Source organism: Anopheles marshallii, chromosome X, assembly GCF_943734725.1.
Source record: "Anopheles marshallii chromosome X, idAnoMarsDA_429_01, whole genome shotgun sequence".
Lineage (NCBI taxonomy): Eukaryota > Metazoa > Arthropoda > Insecta > Diptera > Culicidae > Anopheles > Anopheles marshallii.
The window spans coordinates 13,410,043-13,426,935 of NC_071325.1; the positions used below are offsets into that span (position 1 = coordinate 13,410,043).

Sequence of the window (16,893 nt, forward strand, 5' to 3'; positions counted from 1 at the left end):
GAGATCACGCGGAGGATGTGCGCAGCGTGACAGAGAGCGAACGAGCGAGCGAGAAGGGTACCGGCAGCAGCAACTAATGAACGCCGTTCAGTGAGGCCTTAATAATAGTGTTTAGAAGTGGTTAATTTCGGCTTCAACCGCTCCGCGAGGCAGGTCACAAAATATCGCACCAGCTCCAAACGGCAGCAGCGTTGGAAAACCCTTGTGGTCCCTTGTGTCGTCGGAAGTTTCGTGCAAATTTCGCCCGCCGGTTTTGTTTGGACCATCGAACGGCGGATCGCTTCGGGATTGCCCGCTTTTGTTGTTGTTATTGCTAGTTTTTGTGTGCGGGGGCCACGTTACCTACGTACTGCTTCTTCCGTCCGTGTGCTCCAGTTCCGGTTCCGTTTGGATCTTGTGGAATTTGTGCGTGTGTGTATATATACATATATATGCGTGTGTGTGTACGTGTATACTCTGTGCATCGATGTACCTGTGAGTGTGTTATATGCGTACGTGTGAACTTCCGCATCCTTTGAAGGAAGTCCCCAATAAAAAAAAACGACGTGTAATACGGTCTGAAGTTGTGACGTAGTCCGCAAAGACCTCCTTTGCAGGCGTTGAAGTGTTTATAGTACCGAAAAGTGTCACCGGGGTCGTGAACGAAAAGGATTTAATTACACCCCGCCATCCACAATCAAACTCTGCAACCACCCACGGGCTATTCTACGGTGATTCCTCAATAAAAAAAAAATCCATCGTGTGCACCATCGGCAGTGTGGGTGTTGATCACTGGAACTGATGGAAACAATGTGTCTTGCGGAGGTGGTTCGACCAGTGTCAATTCTATGCGCGTAATAGTGCCAAAGTGGCGGTTCTGGTGTCCGAAAGGCCAAGATTCTGAGAGTTCACACTCGCTGTGCGGAAGCCCCCTAGCCCGATCTACGTAGCAAGTGTTGGGCCACGGGATACGATATATCCCACGGGAAAAACTTATGCCCACGGCCACAAAATGATGGCTTCACCAAGTTTTATGACGCAGTATCACAATCATCAGTGGAACAACGGTACAACGCAAAGTCAGGTAAGGCTGAACTCCCTGGGAGTCCTCGGATGATTTATACTCGAATAGATTTAATTGGAAATCTTCCGGTACTAATGGGCTCCGCAACTGTCGCCACTTCCAATTGCAGCTGTCAGCATTGAATATCCTGCCATATCAGTATCCACCACAGCCACCGTCGGTGAGTAGTCTCGGGTCGGTGGCGTCCGTGGGCTCGGCAGGACTATCGCCAACCCAGTCTATCGCTTCGTCCAGCGGAGCCGCAAGCAACAGCAGTAGTTTCAGTACCGTCGGTGGCCCCGGGAACCACGGGTCGGCCGTCGCCCTCGGAACCGCTGGATGTGGTCCCGTTGGTGGTGGAGGAGGAGGCTCAAACACTGCCAGTCCGGACGTAACGGCGGCCGCAGCAGCTGCAGCAGCCGCCTCCAGTGCGGCCGCTTCCTACGGGTTCGGTATGGTGCAGCAGTCCAGTGCGCTTGAGATGACCGCAAGGTAAGTTGGTTTTGTAATGTCTCTTCTCCCAATATGTCCTCAGTATCCTCTATCCTCAATAGCCATTAACATACATCTCCATGTTACGAATGTAAACGAACCATTTTTTGATTGTGCAACTCCTCTTTGTATCTCCTGTGCTGTTTCTGTATAGACCTCAAGCGATGCATTATCCGTCGTATGCGTCGTACAGCCCTGCCAGCTATTACAATAACGTCAGCATGGCGACCAGTCCGTGGTTTGCGCAGGAAACGATGTACGGTACGGCGGCCGGCTGGCACGGTGCGGACGCGTACGGGCTGAAGCTGGAGGAGTACTCGCATCAGACGCAGGCACAGCGTCGTTGCGCTCGCTGTACCTGCCCGAACTGCATCAACGAGCTGTCCGGGCTGCCACCAGTAGTCGGTCCGGACGAGAAGGGAAAACGGCAGCACATCTGCCACATACCGGGGTGCGAGAAGATCTACGGCAAAACGAGCCATCTGAAGGCGCACCTACGCTGGCACACCGGCGAACGGCCGTTCCAGTGCAAGTGGCTGTTCTGCGGCAAACGTTTCACGCGTTCGGATGAGCTACAGCGACACTTCCGTACGCACACGGGCGAAAAACGCTTCACCTGTACGATCTGCAGCAAGAAGTTTATGCGCAGTGACCATCTCGCCAAGCACGTCAAGACGCACGAAAACAAAGCGAAGAAGATAGCGAAACGCTCGGAAAAGCTGGAAGAGGCGAAACTGCGCCGGGAGGAAACGAAAATGAAGGGACTCGAACCGTCAACACCGGTAGTGTCGAGGAAGCTTCCGGCCAGTTCTTCTCTGAACAAACTGACGTCATCCAAGCGGCTGAAAATGTCCGGTAGGGAGGATTCTCGACGGGAGGAAGACACATCAGCAGACAGCAGCCTCGAGCAGCAAACGCAGCAGCAGCCGCAACATCACCATCACAGCAGCCAGTCGTCCACCATGCTAGAGGACATAAACGCCAATATACGCGTACCTGAGATCAAGTCGGAGTATGGTGCTGGTGCGTTGAACGTCCTAACGCCACCGCCAACGGGCAATTCGCCAACCTCAGCGACGGCAGCGGCGGCCGCCGCAGCAGCCGCTGCTGCAGCAGCTGCTGCCGCCTACCAGAACTACCACCACCACCATCATCACGTCGCGGCCCATCACCATGCGTCGTACTTCCAGAGTCCCTTCTTCCAGGCGAGTGCCGACGTTGGGTCGGGTGGATCGACCGGGAAAAGTCATTTCCCTAGCTACTGTGACGTCGGCAGCGGTAACTTCGGTGGCCATGGCAGTCATGGAGGGAACAACCTGCGGCTAGCGGGCGTAAGTAATGCCACCCTATCTAGTATGTCTTCTACCTCGCTGAGCTGTGAGAAATCATCCGCTACCCATCGTACCGCGGGAAGTAATGCGGGCAATAGTAGCAGTAGTAGCAGCAACACCGCCACTAATAATAGCAGTAGTACCACAAACACCAGCAGTAGCAGCAGCAGCAGCAGTGCCATCGCCGAACTCAGCAACAGTCTGGTGAAGCTTGAAGAATACGCCAACGGCCATGGGCTCGGTGGTAGCCGTGTCGAAGGTGGCTCCACAACCGGGCCTTCTACAGCCGCGCCCGCGGTAGCGGGGAGTGGCAGTAGTGGCAACAACAGCTCCAGCAACACCAACACCCTCAACAACCACGTACTACCTCACGGTGCCCAGCTGTACCACTCGTTGGCCAGCGAACCGTCATCCCACCATCCGTACCATCCGTATGCGGCCATGAAAGCTGGCGGTGGTATGCCAACCGCCTCCTATGGAAGCATCTCGCCCTACGAGCAGGAACAGTCCGCAACGGGTCAGCACCATGCACATCCATCCGCGGGCGTAACCAACTCAGCGTCGTCCCATCTCGCCTCCACCTACAACATGATGATGAGCAACTATTCACTGCATCAGCATCACCAACATCAGCAGCAGCAGCAACAGCAGCAGCATCACCATCATCACCACCATCACCAGCCGCAGCAGCAGCAACACCAGCAGCAACAGCTTCTCAATCAACAGCATCACCACCAACATCAGCAGCAACTTCAACATCAACTTCAGCTCAACCTTACAGCGCAGCAACCGAACACCGGAGCGGCGGCGACCAACGCGAACGCACTGTTCAAATAAGTCAAAGTGCGCCTGACCGGGTATGTGTTATTTCCTTCAGTTTACTCTGTACTACTCAAGCCAGTGAAATCCCCCAGATTGATAGTGTTGTGACCCCTTATCGAACGATTCGTTGCGATTAACCTCTCGAAGCAAGTTAGAGATCCGAGAGACTCTTTGTGAGCTCCCAACAACTGCTGAGATTTGTAACAAGTTAATGTAGTCTTTTGAAAGCATTTTTACGTTCAAGGAGATACGGAAGAGTCCTGTGTTTATTTTTAGCGTACATCATATATTGACGAGACCGCTACCATAGTTCTTCAAATGTGCTATAGTATTGCTAATAATGTAATAGTAATATCCGGACGCATGTTATTATGTCCTTCAGAAATAGTCTTCAGTGACCGCTGTAGTTCCAGCTAGATGTATTATCTTCGTTCAGAATATTGCAAGACTGTCGCAAAAACTCCTCAGGCACATCGATTTTGAGTGTTGGTCTCTGAGCATAATCCATACTCAGGCATCATCTTGTGAAATACCGTAAATCAATGGGGAGTAACTTATGTACACACACTGGCTAAATGTTGCTTCGAGTCCCCGCCAGCCTCATATTCACAATAATGAAAATAATACAGTACAACGCTTTATGACTGCACCTTCTCAACGTTGTACACCTTCATGAAAAACTTTATTGAGGTATTGAAAATTCACCAACATCGTATTTCGAAAGTGGCACAGACAATAGTGCACAAGTCGCTGGCCGAGCTTCAATAAAATTGTTCTCCCATTAGTGTGCGTATAAGCAAATAGGCAGCAAGGATAGGTTTTTATTTTATTTCGAGCTGTGTGTCCCCTTTCCTGGACTAAAAGGAATCCATTCTACATGCTGTCCAAGTGTGTAATTGTGTAAATGTAGATAAAAATTGTACAGTGCGACTAATACGGCAAAAGCTAAGAGTAAAGCGAATGTTTATCGGGAGAGCAAAACAGAAATGAAATTAAAAAAAAAAACCTCTGTTGGTGTAACATTTTAGCAACGAAAGGAACGAAGAATGGGCAAAGTGAATACACCCACCCACCCATAGCAAGTTTAAAAAAAATATAATGCGATAAAATCTCAGTGCAAATTTTTTGAACTAACACCACGGTGGTCCGTCTGCAAATGTGTAATTTTCAGCGTGTAAGGAATAATATTGCGAATAAAGATAATAAAATAGTGAAACAAGCAGCTTTGTGACCGTACCGGGATATATAGTTAAAAACACGCTCAGATATTCTGGTGTTTTTTTTTCCAAAGAAACAGCGATGGACGGAGAAGTCGCACAACCGTGGTCGTAAATGCGAATACAGTAGCGGGCGTTAAAGGCAAGAACAAAAAGGCGAACGGGCACCGTTCAGTTAAATGAATACAAATTGAATAATGTACAGAGCAAAACAAAACGTTATATTTAGATAAGAACGAATCATTACGAAGTATATATATATACATTTACATATATTTATGGAACCTCCCAACCTTCTAAACGTAAGCGAGAAAGCGGTTGAAACGAACCATAACTTTACGATGATTATATTCTCAATTAAAATAAATTACACAAAATCCATTGAAACATAAGTAATCGCCTGCTGAATTGAGATCGCGGTAGAAGTGTTCCGATCGGTGATCTGTCCGAAATGGGTTGCTGTCAAATGTGACAGTTCGTGGTGAATTTTGTTTGCTTAGATGAGTGCGAATGGAGTGTTGCTCTTATCTCGCGCAATCAAACGTTTCTGGCATAAGGATTAATATTGTTTCCCTGCTGTAGCAAAGTGATTTCTCTTTCTAAAAATAAACCGGATACATAACAATCGATTTGCATGAGTGATGCTGCAAAGCAGTAAAATCGGCACGGAATAAATGCATTGAATGACGCGCTCGGTTGCTGTCGCTTTGGAGGCGTCGCGAGGTGTGCGAGGGCGGGAGATATTTGGAGTTGATACATTTTTCATGCAAACTTGCAGAATGCAGGACGTCTCATCGTTCGTGTGATTTCAGCCCGGTAGAGATGGAGAGATACAGGGTGGGCGAAGCGTCCCCGCGGGGGTATTTTCCATTTCAAATGATCGGTCGACAGACTCTTTTACGTCAACTGCAGTTTGCGCACAGTACACCGATATGATGCGATACGGCTTTATTAAATATTTATTTGTTTACTTTTGTTTCGCAGCGAACACGTACGGGCCGTGCGGCGCGAACTCGGTAGCCGTGTCGGGCACGCTCGAACGGTAGGAATCTAGTGGCAGCGGTGCCTTCACCCATCCGCGGGGTCATCTGGACGAGTGCCCTCAAACAGGTAAGGTACCTTCGCAAGACCGAGGCTCGATATCCAAATATTGACTTGGCCGTCTGGGGCTGGCCGTTTGGTTGTTCTGTGTTACGCAGCTCAGCACTAGTTCGCTCACTCGCACTGCCCGCTGCTCCATCCGAAGCTGCAACACGCCGCTCCAATCCCCGGGCAGGTCATACCACCGCGGATTACGCTGGATCACCCCCCCAGAAGCGTGTGAAGGCATCGGTGCTCGGGAGCGGACGTGTTCTCTACCACGCCTACACGCGGATGAAGGTCTAGCCTGCTAGCTGGCGCGATCAGGCAGATGGATGATGCTCACGCGTCTACGGGTTTTTTCGGGTCGGCCTAGGTAATGGCGAAACAAAGCACCATTAGTTGGCGCTTGGATACAAAAACCATCGGGCGTGTATGTGCAACCTGGTTTTGCTGCTGGGTACCCCCAAAAAACGAATCCGAGGCTACTGTTCTTTTTTTTTTTCGAGTGCCTACTACAAATAAAACCCCCCGTGGAGGAGGTGCGCGCGCTTTACGGGATTCCAGTGGGTAACAGGAGTAAGACCCGGCTAGATCCTCGTGTGATCCTGTAGACAAAATTCATCGTCCATCAACCGTTCTGCTTGCTTCACGTCCATCAAAATCAAAGCTCAAAGCTCCCCCCCCCGGGACTAGGGGTCCTTCAGTTTTGGTGGCACTTTTGAAGACTCATGCTGCTAAATAAGCGACCGGTACGCGCCTAAACCAACGTACAAAAGTTTTCGGAACAACGGCACACACCCGCACAGCCAGCTGGGGGGAAAGGGCCCGCTGTCAGTGCACCGATGGTTGTTTAATTATGAGCAGCTAAAGGGCTGTGCAACTGTGTGCACATGAATAGTAATATGACCGGCGAAGGAGCAAAAGGTCCCCGATCCAGGGAGCAAATGTCAGCGATTTGTGCATGAGTCCCCACCCCCCTCTCCATCGCAAAGATGCATAACAATGGAATGCCGGACCACCGTGATGTCCTGGAGGTTATCCTTGCCAAGCTTTTGAATATTACACGACTGTCATCGATTAGCTGCCTGTTTGGGGGCTTGGAACTATCGTTAGGCTATTATTGCCGTACAGTGGCGTGTGAAGTGTCTTTGTCCCAGTGATTTTTTTTTTCTGTATAGTGGTGACGTTTGTGTTTTAAGTGGAGCTAGCACTGGGAGTGTCCAAAGTGTGAGTCATTCTTATTTATACCGGGTTGGAGCGGCGAAAAGCTGCTTAATTTGTGCTCAGCGATGGAGCGACACGATCCACGCCATTTCTACTACAATGAGGACATGCTCACGGTAAGTACGCTAAGCTAGAATTCTTGTACATTTCAAGAATCGGTAACATGTAACAGCTTTAAGAATGCTAAAACTTGGTGCTGTGCTTCTTGAAGGTTTTGAGAACAGTCAAACACATGAATCTTTGGTGTGATGTTATTCTAATCAGAAATCGAGCCAGTCGAGTTATTCTAATCAGGAATGTCACTTGGAGGCCTAAAGCGACATGGTAGTTGGGCCCAATCTTCTAAGATTCATAAATCTTTGAAGCATTCATTCAGTTCAAAGATTCATGTAAATTCAAGGATCTAAATCAGACTTACCCAACATTCTTTTAGTTGGCGAAAGCAACTCCACGCACGGACACTTCCCATTAGTATTAATATTGGACAAATCTTTGTGGACATCTAGTTCCCCAGATTTGAAGCCTGTCGATTTTTGGTGGATTCTTTATGATATCCACCCTCAACAAATACAAGTACATCGATTTAGACCAGTTCAAGCAAATAATACTCAAATCTAGGAGGAAATTCCCAAGCAATTTCTACGTGCCGGTTGTGTCTGGTTCGAGCTTGTGCAGTAATAAGTAGGGGATTTTTCTAAAGATGTTGTTAACGTTCTATATAAACATAGTTTACAATGTCAACATCCAGAATCAGACATTGGAGCTAATATTAAATTATTAACATTAAACATCTTGATTTTTGAAATCGGATTTTGAAAAAGTATTCGCCGTTATTAAACACCGTGAAAAGAAGCAAGGTGATCTACAGTGCTGATGAACATACGCCACTGAGTTCTTGGAGTTCTTTGTGGCATTCGGATCGCCCACCCGTGATCTTCGTTCGCGCTAATTGTTTGGCACTACTGGATACAACACTTGACTCCGGGTGGTCCTTAGAACGTTTCACGAAGATCGTCAAAACGGTTGGTGAAGGTGGAAACGTATCATTTCCGGCCACTTGAAACGGAAGTAGGTCGTTCAGTGCTCTCCAACGAGCTCTCCAAGCGTTTGGAAGACGATCGGATGTCGCTTTGTACGTGCCCCAAGAGGCAGCCCCCGGTGTGGTCCCACTCTCTCTCTCTCTTGGGTGATGTGATTAATTCTTCCTCCCATCTGTGTGGCCCACATTTTTTGAAGTGTCATCGGCAAGTGTCAATCCACCAAACACCCGGTTTGATTACATCGAAATGTCGAAGAAAGGATGGGGGGGGAGTCATGAAAAATCTCATCATCCCCATCACAATGTAGCTCGGAGTAACGCTCGAACTACAAGGAAAAAAAAAATGGACAATTTCTGGTGCTCGGTGCACTCTACCAAATTGTAATCAGCGCAAGCAATAAGCGCACACGCAGCAAGTGAAAATTAGTTGTACCACCCTTCCCCTCCCCGCCCTCCATCTCTTCCCTCATCCTCCCCTTGTTTGGTGGGACACAGTCGTGTCGGTGCCGATCTTTTGCGCGGTCTCGTGCGCTGAACTCCCGGATCTCCCGGGTTTCACGACAACAGCAAGAACCGTTCCCAATTTCTACCGTACATCCGAGTCACAAAAGACGACATCATCCCATCGTTTAGGTTTCAAATTGCGCGATGCTTTATTTTGTTTCCCTCCCCCCTCCCCCCTCCGCGGTTGGTTTCGGTTGTGTATGTTTTTTTTTTGGTTGTTGGTTGCGTCCGTCCATGCCACGATTCAACGCACTGTGGCAAAACCGGGGGAACCCACCCCTTCCCTTGCTGCCGCGACTCGTAAACTTCACACCGCACCATCTACCGGCAAAATGGGGAGATAAAAAATCCATAAAAATGAAATACCCGTGTACCGAATGAAATTAAATTCACTCCCAGTTTTTTGCTGTTGCTGTTCGTGCTGTTGTGCTGCTGCTGCTGATGTTGTGTCGTTACTTCACGTCCGTTGCGGCGTACACTTTGCGCCCCGTGGATCGGTAAGGGTCTCTTTTGGTGCCGAGCAGGCATCGCAGGGTGCAGCGTCTGGTGAAAATTACTGGCAAACAGAAAATAAAAGAAAGAAACGGCGATGGCTGATCGTGTGATGGGCAGGGTAACCCCGCAGTGGGCTGATGATTGGAAAAAGAAACAGATTGTTATCACCGGTAAAAGCACTGTCATACAGGTTAGTAATCTGTGGTGGATGCTGTGCCAAGATGCACTGTATTATGACGCGAGGGGCAAAAGATGCAGTCAAGATCTACAGTTGTTTGGGGTTATCTTAGCGTACCGCAGCGATTGCATCTGACGTTTTTCGATATTTGCGCACGATTGATAACTCGTTCGATTGGTGCTCGTTCGGTCGGTTAAGCGTTTACCTATCAACGCATCAATCTAGCCTTTAAAACATCGACGTTCTTCTGCACCCCTTAATTCCCTGCGAGGAGACGGCGAAAAGCAGGGTAAAACGGAACAAAAACGAACAACAAAAAATAAAAATAATAAAAAAAAACAAACCCCACAACACTAGTTACCGATTAGTTTTAACAGCAATTACACTCTGAAGTGATGCTAGGCGTTGATTGAGCCGAAGATGGATGGCTTGATTAAACCTTCTCGGCACGGGCATCCCCCCATGCCAACGATAATGAGCGCTAAACATTGTAGGGAACGTGTGGGGGAAAGAAAGAAAGTAAAATAAAATAAATTTATAAAAAAAAACTCACAGCACACACACACACACACCGCCTGGCAGAGCGTGGCGTAAGTGCAAGTGCAAGTGCGCCTCCGAGTGTGCCTGGTTGCGAGATTCATTCATATGCGGCACTGGAAATGTGTGCCTTCGGTTTTACCACCTCGCACCCTCTCGCTCTTCGTCACCACGACAAACGGCGTTTATGGTTTATTTTGTTTTACTTTATGTTGTGGAAAACATAACAATCATCCCGTCAGTATCACTATCATCAGCGTGATCATCATCATCATCAATAACATGATCGGGGCCCGGGTATAATAATCAACATCTTCACTGCCGCGCGCATCATTCAATAGGCTACAATTTCGACCGAAGTGACGAAATGAAAGTGATGATAAAAATTAAGTGGTTGCAGGCAAAAATCCCGGGAGGGGAGGGGAGGGGAGGGGGGGAAGGGGAGAGGACTAAGCGCGTTACCGGAATATGGGCAGAGGCAATGCAAGCGCACAACGGCAGCAGCAACCAAGAACGGAAACAAAAAGCAAAAAAAAAAAAATGCAATAAATACAATAAACAGGAGAGATTGTGCATAGATCCATGGTTGCGTGTGTATGGTGTACGACAGCCAACAACAACAAAAGTGTTGATGCACCACACTAGTAAGCAGGTTGTTATGGGTTTCAGCCACGATCGGTTGAACTAATTTTAAAAGAAATATTAATTTAATTTTAATTTAACAACAATGCCTTTATAATGTGCATGGTGTGCGTGTGTGTGTGTTTGTGTGTGGGGCGCATGGTTGGCGGACGCCGTACCGTGCGGGAAGCGATCGCTTAAATGCGATATTATTATTACTAACCGTAACGAAATAGGTTTTGGATAATTGTGTTTTTAATGTGGTTAGTTTTTTTCCCCCCTTTGCTTGCTTCTCACCACTTGTGTGTGTGTGTGTGTTTGAGTGCATTTTCTTTTAATCTATCTTAACTGGAGTGGATATAGCTGATAAGGTACACGGTTCTTATTTGCTTGCTAACGTCAGCTTCGCCATGGCAGGCTCGTAGGGTGATTGGTAAATGCACCTGTTTTTGGCACACACAACCACCAGCAAAGACGCCCGTCAATGCCGGTTCAAATCTCGCCGGGGATCGGGGGTGGAGGAGAACGAATTCGATTTATTTTCGCTGTTAAAATTATTGATACAGATTAAGCGGGGTTTAATGAAAGAGAGTGTGTGTTAATGGTGGTAAAAAGCTTTGATAATCGGTGTCTTTTGAAGCAAAATTAGTTTAAAAAAAGCTTTGCAGACGGGTTTATATTATGAAAAATAAGGAAATTAAATTTATATTCCTATCTTTCACATATTATTTTGTAATTGTTATCGTACAATCATTTCCCAAGTTACATCAAGAGCGTGCCGGAGAAATTCGAATTTTCGCGTAACTTGAATTCTCTTTAAAATATCGTTTATATGTAGTGTTCAGTGATCGTTTTCTTCTTTTCACGTTATGAAGCACATTGTCAATATATATTTTTACGATTATTTCGACAATTAGAGTAAATTTTTACCTAAATTAATGTTTTTAATATTAAAATATGACGTATTTTTGGGAAAATTTGAAATTTGACAAATAAAAAAAATGTTCCACAAACAAAGTTACACAAAATGTCAAAATTTTGAGATTCGCGTATCTCGAATTCGCGTAACTCGATTGTCGCGTGACTCGGGAAAAGATTGTATTTTTTGTTTTTTTCAAAATGTTACTCAAAATGCTTACAATTAATTGATGTAAAACTCTATTTCTTTGTGTTAACGAAATATTGTCTAAATTCGGTCTACAGTTAGTCCGCAGATAGGAGCTCGGTGTATGTGGGTACCATGTTCATGTCGTGTCTCGTCACGTCACCATGTTTTTCACACGACAGAACTGGTATCAGGCGTTCTGCACACGAACGGACCGGATCAAAAACCCATCCGAACCAATCCCCCGTATGCAAGACTGACTATCCAGCTATGGGTAAATGAAGTCACTGGAAGCCTCGAATGGCAGGCCCTAGATCTCTTGTGGTTGTCGTGAAGATAAAGAAGAAGAAAAAGCTAGGTCTTTTATAGGTCTTTGGGTTTTATAACAGTCAATGTTGTCCTGGACATGGACATCATAGATTAGACGTTAGACATCCTTGGCTATGTACTGATGAAGGAACCCTTTAAAGGATCCGAGATACACGTTATATACGTAACTTTATAAAATTGGTCAACTGTCTAAGTTTCTTCTTCTTCTTTATCTGCATAATATCCATTTCTGGCTTATTTAGACTTGATTTTTCCCGCAGTTGGATAATCCCGTTCTGCGTACGGGGGATTGGGCCGGGCCTGTCGTGTGAAGATCAGCACCGCTACCAATTACACCATCCCTGGGTGTATGACACAAAATTCAAATAAATAATAAAAAAGTTGGAAAATGCTATCAAAATCGATTTGTCAAATTCGAGACAGGTTGATATCTGAAAAACGCGGATTTCCGGATTTCGCGGATCTTTTATTGCAGTGTATCTCGCGGACTACCTGTACTGTAGACAGCAGACGTCATACAGAAGCAGGACGCCATGTATACGCGCCGGGCATCTGACTTCTTATTTATCATCAATTCCTTCATCTTATAAACCCTTTTATTACAAGTGAAAACTATGGCATGAGCTATTAGGTTATCACACCGCGAAGAAGAAAAAGTAGTATTAGTCCTCGAGATATACTATACTATTATAACAGTTTATACTTTAAAGTTATAGAGTCGACATAACTTATCCTATGAGTTTGCAATCCATTTCAGAACTACGAGCGAATAATTAATATAAACAAAAACAAAGTTAATATATTGAATTAGAAAGCTTCGAATTCCATCGTTCAATATTGCATAGTCCACGTATTTGCGAATTTGAATATTATTAGCTAACGATTATTTTGGAGACCACCTGTTTTTGGCTATTCGAGATAGGTTATGCCCAACGTACGCTTTACTAGTGTATAAGAGTGTGCTCTTTACAAAGCATAACAGCATAAGCCAAATTAAGTAAGTCATTTTACCGCGCGGCAAAGCGAAACATTTGAGCCTTATCAACTGCAGCTCATCACCAATTTGAGCAGCGGGCGAGGAAATACTTAATCCAACAGCAGTTGGCGCCGCACTAAGAGGCAAATCGCTTCGTTGATCGCGCTTCATTTCGCGGCATGAAATATCGATAGATCGATTGTTGAAGAACGGGTGCTACCAGTTTCGGGCCGGCCAAAGTAACCGGCCCCGTCCCGAGTGCCGCACCGCGATATGGGTTTAATGGATAGCCGGGTTGGATGGTTCCGCCACCGGGAATGGTCGGCCGCCCGGGACTAGTCCCGGTAGCCCGGCGGTGTGGTGCTGGTGGCGGCTGCGCTTAAGTGGGTCCCAAAGTGCACGACCGCCAGCAAATGGATCCCGATCAAACGATCGATAGTGTGCGATTGCGATCGACTATTGGCGGGGAGGCAGCAAACCCAAGGGAGATGCTCCAAACGATGCGATCTGGAGCAGCACTTAAACAGACTGCCCCGCCACCGTATGCCGACAGTAATTCCAACCCATCGCTGCCCTCCGCCCCGAAACAAACACCCAAAAGAAGGGTGCGCGAGGGGTAAAACTTTCATACGGGGGAAAGAAAAAGAAACGAGCGCCAGCGCCGGACCGGGGCAAAAGAGTAGTCACGACTCGTAAGCTCCGACTCCGTAAGCCCCGTAATTAGGATAGAAATGCGAACGGTGCGGCAGCGCCTTCTTCTCGCAAACCTTACGGTAGGATGGATCTTTGCTTCCCATCATGCCGCCTAAACGAGCATCAACCTAGCAGCAGCCGCAGCAGCAACAGCTTCTTAGAGAGCGCGGTCCCTCTGCCCACCTTCTGCCACGGCGGGGGTAAAGATGAAACGTGGAAAAACTGCCAGTTCATCGTTGCGGTTCGGCACACGGGACCCGACCTAGGCCAGGCCCAGCCAACCGGCTAGGTGCCCTGTTTGCCGTTCCCAAAAAATTCTCCCAAAACACACCGCTGGCCGGCTGTGCCTCCGAGAATTCCGGCGCATTGACGGTCGGGTTTGGCGCGCCGAAAGGACTCGGCTACACGGTCCGCCAACGTGTATAAAGGGGTCTTTCGGATCTAGGTCTAGCAAATTGATAAATAATTACAGGGCCTTCGGGGCCGGTGTGTACCACGGGTACGCCGGAGGGCGCCCGGTTCGGATCGCTAGCGCCACGGTCGCGGTCCGACGGGACCGACGAAAACCGTTGCCTTGATTTGCCGCCGGTTTGCTTTCTTCCGCTTTTCTTCCCACCATTTCTGCTCGCCTGCCGCCGCTCGCGCACGCCCGGTCCGTCCAGGTTGATGCCCTTTTTCGCTAACCTGTCAAGTAAGTGCATGGTATCGGTGGTGTTGTGCCCGCGCCGAAAGCGGCCCCCCCCCCCCGTCCGAATGGTTCAGGCCGGTCGGCCGAAAGCCGAACGAATAGCTTGGTCATCTACGGTCATCACCGGCATCCGAGTGCCGCATCTAGCGTTTCGGTTCCCTCCGTTCTCCCGGCCCGCGTACGGGCGTATCGATGGTGCGCCGATCAATTTCTGAAGATTCATCGGATGAGATTACACGAGACGTAAGAGCGCTGAGCTTTTCGAGGGTAAACCCCACCGGTTTGCTTTCGCATATGCGTAATGGCCTTTATTGAGGCACTGGATGCAGACGAAGCGAATTGAGAAAACAACGGGCAGGGAAGAAGGAACGTGCAGTGGGAAAAGGCCCCGTGCAACAAAGCAGAAAGTCACACAACCTCCATACACGAGCGCGCGCGCGCGTTGGCTCTGGTAGCTTAACCTCCGAACTTTTCTCGGCGCACCGCTCCAGCACCGCTAGAGTTTGCCGAGTCATGCTCGGTAGTTGTCCTGCGGTCTGTTTTAACTCCATCTTTTGTGCGTGTCTGTGTGGATGCTGTGTTTACTTTACGCTCCTCTTTTCATCGCCTCGAACGGTACGCGATCCCACTTACGTCAGCCGTGTGGCAGTCGACGAAGTGTATGCGCCCGGGCAAGTACTATGCGGGCTAGGCGGCGCAAATGGTATCCTGGCGGTAAAGAACGTTTGTGAATGTGTTATCCTGTCATATTGGATGATGAGCTGAAGAAATTGTGGAGATATAAAATACGTAATTGTATGGATGAGATGAGTTATAAGGGGCTATGGTCCAATTGAAGTTATTGCGACACCTACCGATGCAGTCATTATGTGATTCTGAACAATTGAAAACATACGTATAATGAGTATGAGGCACTTCTAACTTATTTTCCACCGTGTTTTATTTATAGTTTCGTTGGTATTCCTGAGTAATGTTTCAGGGTTTTGAATTCTTGAACATTTTACTTGGGATATATTCATGGATGTCTATAGAATTCCTTGATTTTCAACTAAACTTAACAATCTACTCAGTTATCTAATTATTCTCGAAGCCTGTCTATAGACACCTTCAATGTTAAGTTCCAAAGCTACCAACTCAGCAATAAACACATCACCAGCACCTGCGACGACTCAACAAATCTAGAGTTAGGCTATGTTTTAGGCAATTCTCAGATGCATTCAATCGGTTCCTCGGCCAAGACATAATTACGGACCGGCTAATGTGTGCCCTCGGACCGCAATGGTACGGGTCGCCTCTGCCATCGATTTAGCACACGAGCACGGTCGCGAACTGGAACCGCCGCCACCATGCACCGTCCTAAAACGAGCATACCTAAAACCAAAAAAAAAGAAAAGGGAAATGTTTTGAAAATGGCCAAAGTCAATGACGGCACGAAGCAAAACGGGACGGCACCGGTACACGGGGTCATTTTTGCGGTTCACCCGTTCCGATAAATGGCCACCAAAGCGCCGAAATGAAGAGGAGCTGCAATATCAGCAGTTTGATTAATGGTCCAAAAAACGGGCAAGCTCCGGGCGACGTCGGGAAGTTTCGGGACCCAGCAAAGCAGAAAGCCACTCTCATCCCGTATATGTGTCTTTATGTGTGTGTGTGTGTATGTGCACTTTTTTTTTCTTCTCTACCGCTCGTCAGATTTTCATCTACGGACGTTGTGTCTTTACTCTTTCACTCTTGCTCGCTTCAGCTTTGTGTTGTTGCGCCCCGGCTGCCAAAAGATGGATGGATGGGTTTGTACTTTTGTTTTTCCTCGTTCCTTTCGGCTCCTTTTTGGCCTTGATGGGGTCCCGGAATAAGCGAAATCGGTTCGCTTTCCTCAACCCGGCGCGCGGGGCGCGGCCGACATAAAGCCCCTAGCCCTTTGCCAGTGTGGCCGAACCGTCGGTGGAACAGGGAAACCCATAACCGGCGACGGCCACGGACAGAAACATTTATTAAAGTAGATTGATGATGAGAATTGTTTTAATGTCTTGTGAACGATCTAATTTACTTCTGTCTGCCGAGTCTTTAACGCCGACGCCAACGCCGCAGACGACGATGACGAACGGTTCCAGGATATTTGACGTGAAGAGAACACGGAGGGACACAGTAAGAGAGCGAGAGAGTGCGTGAAGATCATGGAGCGCGCATCGGGGAATGATTGAGTTTTTGATTTATTTCGCGTTAGAGCAGCCTTTTGATGGTGCCGTACGTTTGTTTTTCCCTTGTTGGGGAGAATGGTTGGCTGGAATTGGCTCCTTTTTTTTCTGGGTGAAGATCCCAACGCAAATGGACACTCGGGAAAAGTGGCCGTGAAAAATCTCGGTAAAATAATCTCGGTAGTTAGGCTATGACAACGATGGGAGGATGGTTGTGTGTGTTTTTTTTTTTATTCTTTTAGCCCCTACAAGAGCTACATTCGTTGTCAATCATGGGCTATAGCAACCAATATCATATGTCTCTAATGACCTGGCTATATG

The 16,893-nt window shown here is 47.6% G+C and overlaps 1 protein-coding gene across 1 annotated transcript; it reads left to right on the forward strand.

The window, feature by feature from the left end:
- Positions 1–991: 991 nt before the first annotated feature.
- LOC128713394 (transcription factor btd) lies at positions 992–3,702 on the forward strand. Its single transcript, XM_053808256.1, has 3 exons — positions 992–1,063; positions 1,173–1,534; positions 1,689–3,702. Exons 1-3 carry the CDS (start codon positions 992–994, stop codon positions 3,700–3,702), a joined length of 2,448 nt encoding a protein of 815 aa, XP_053664231.1.
- The last annotated feature ends 13,191 nt before the right edge of the window (positions 3,703–16,893 follow it).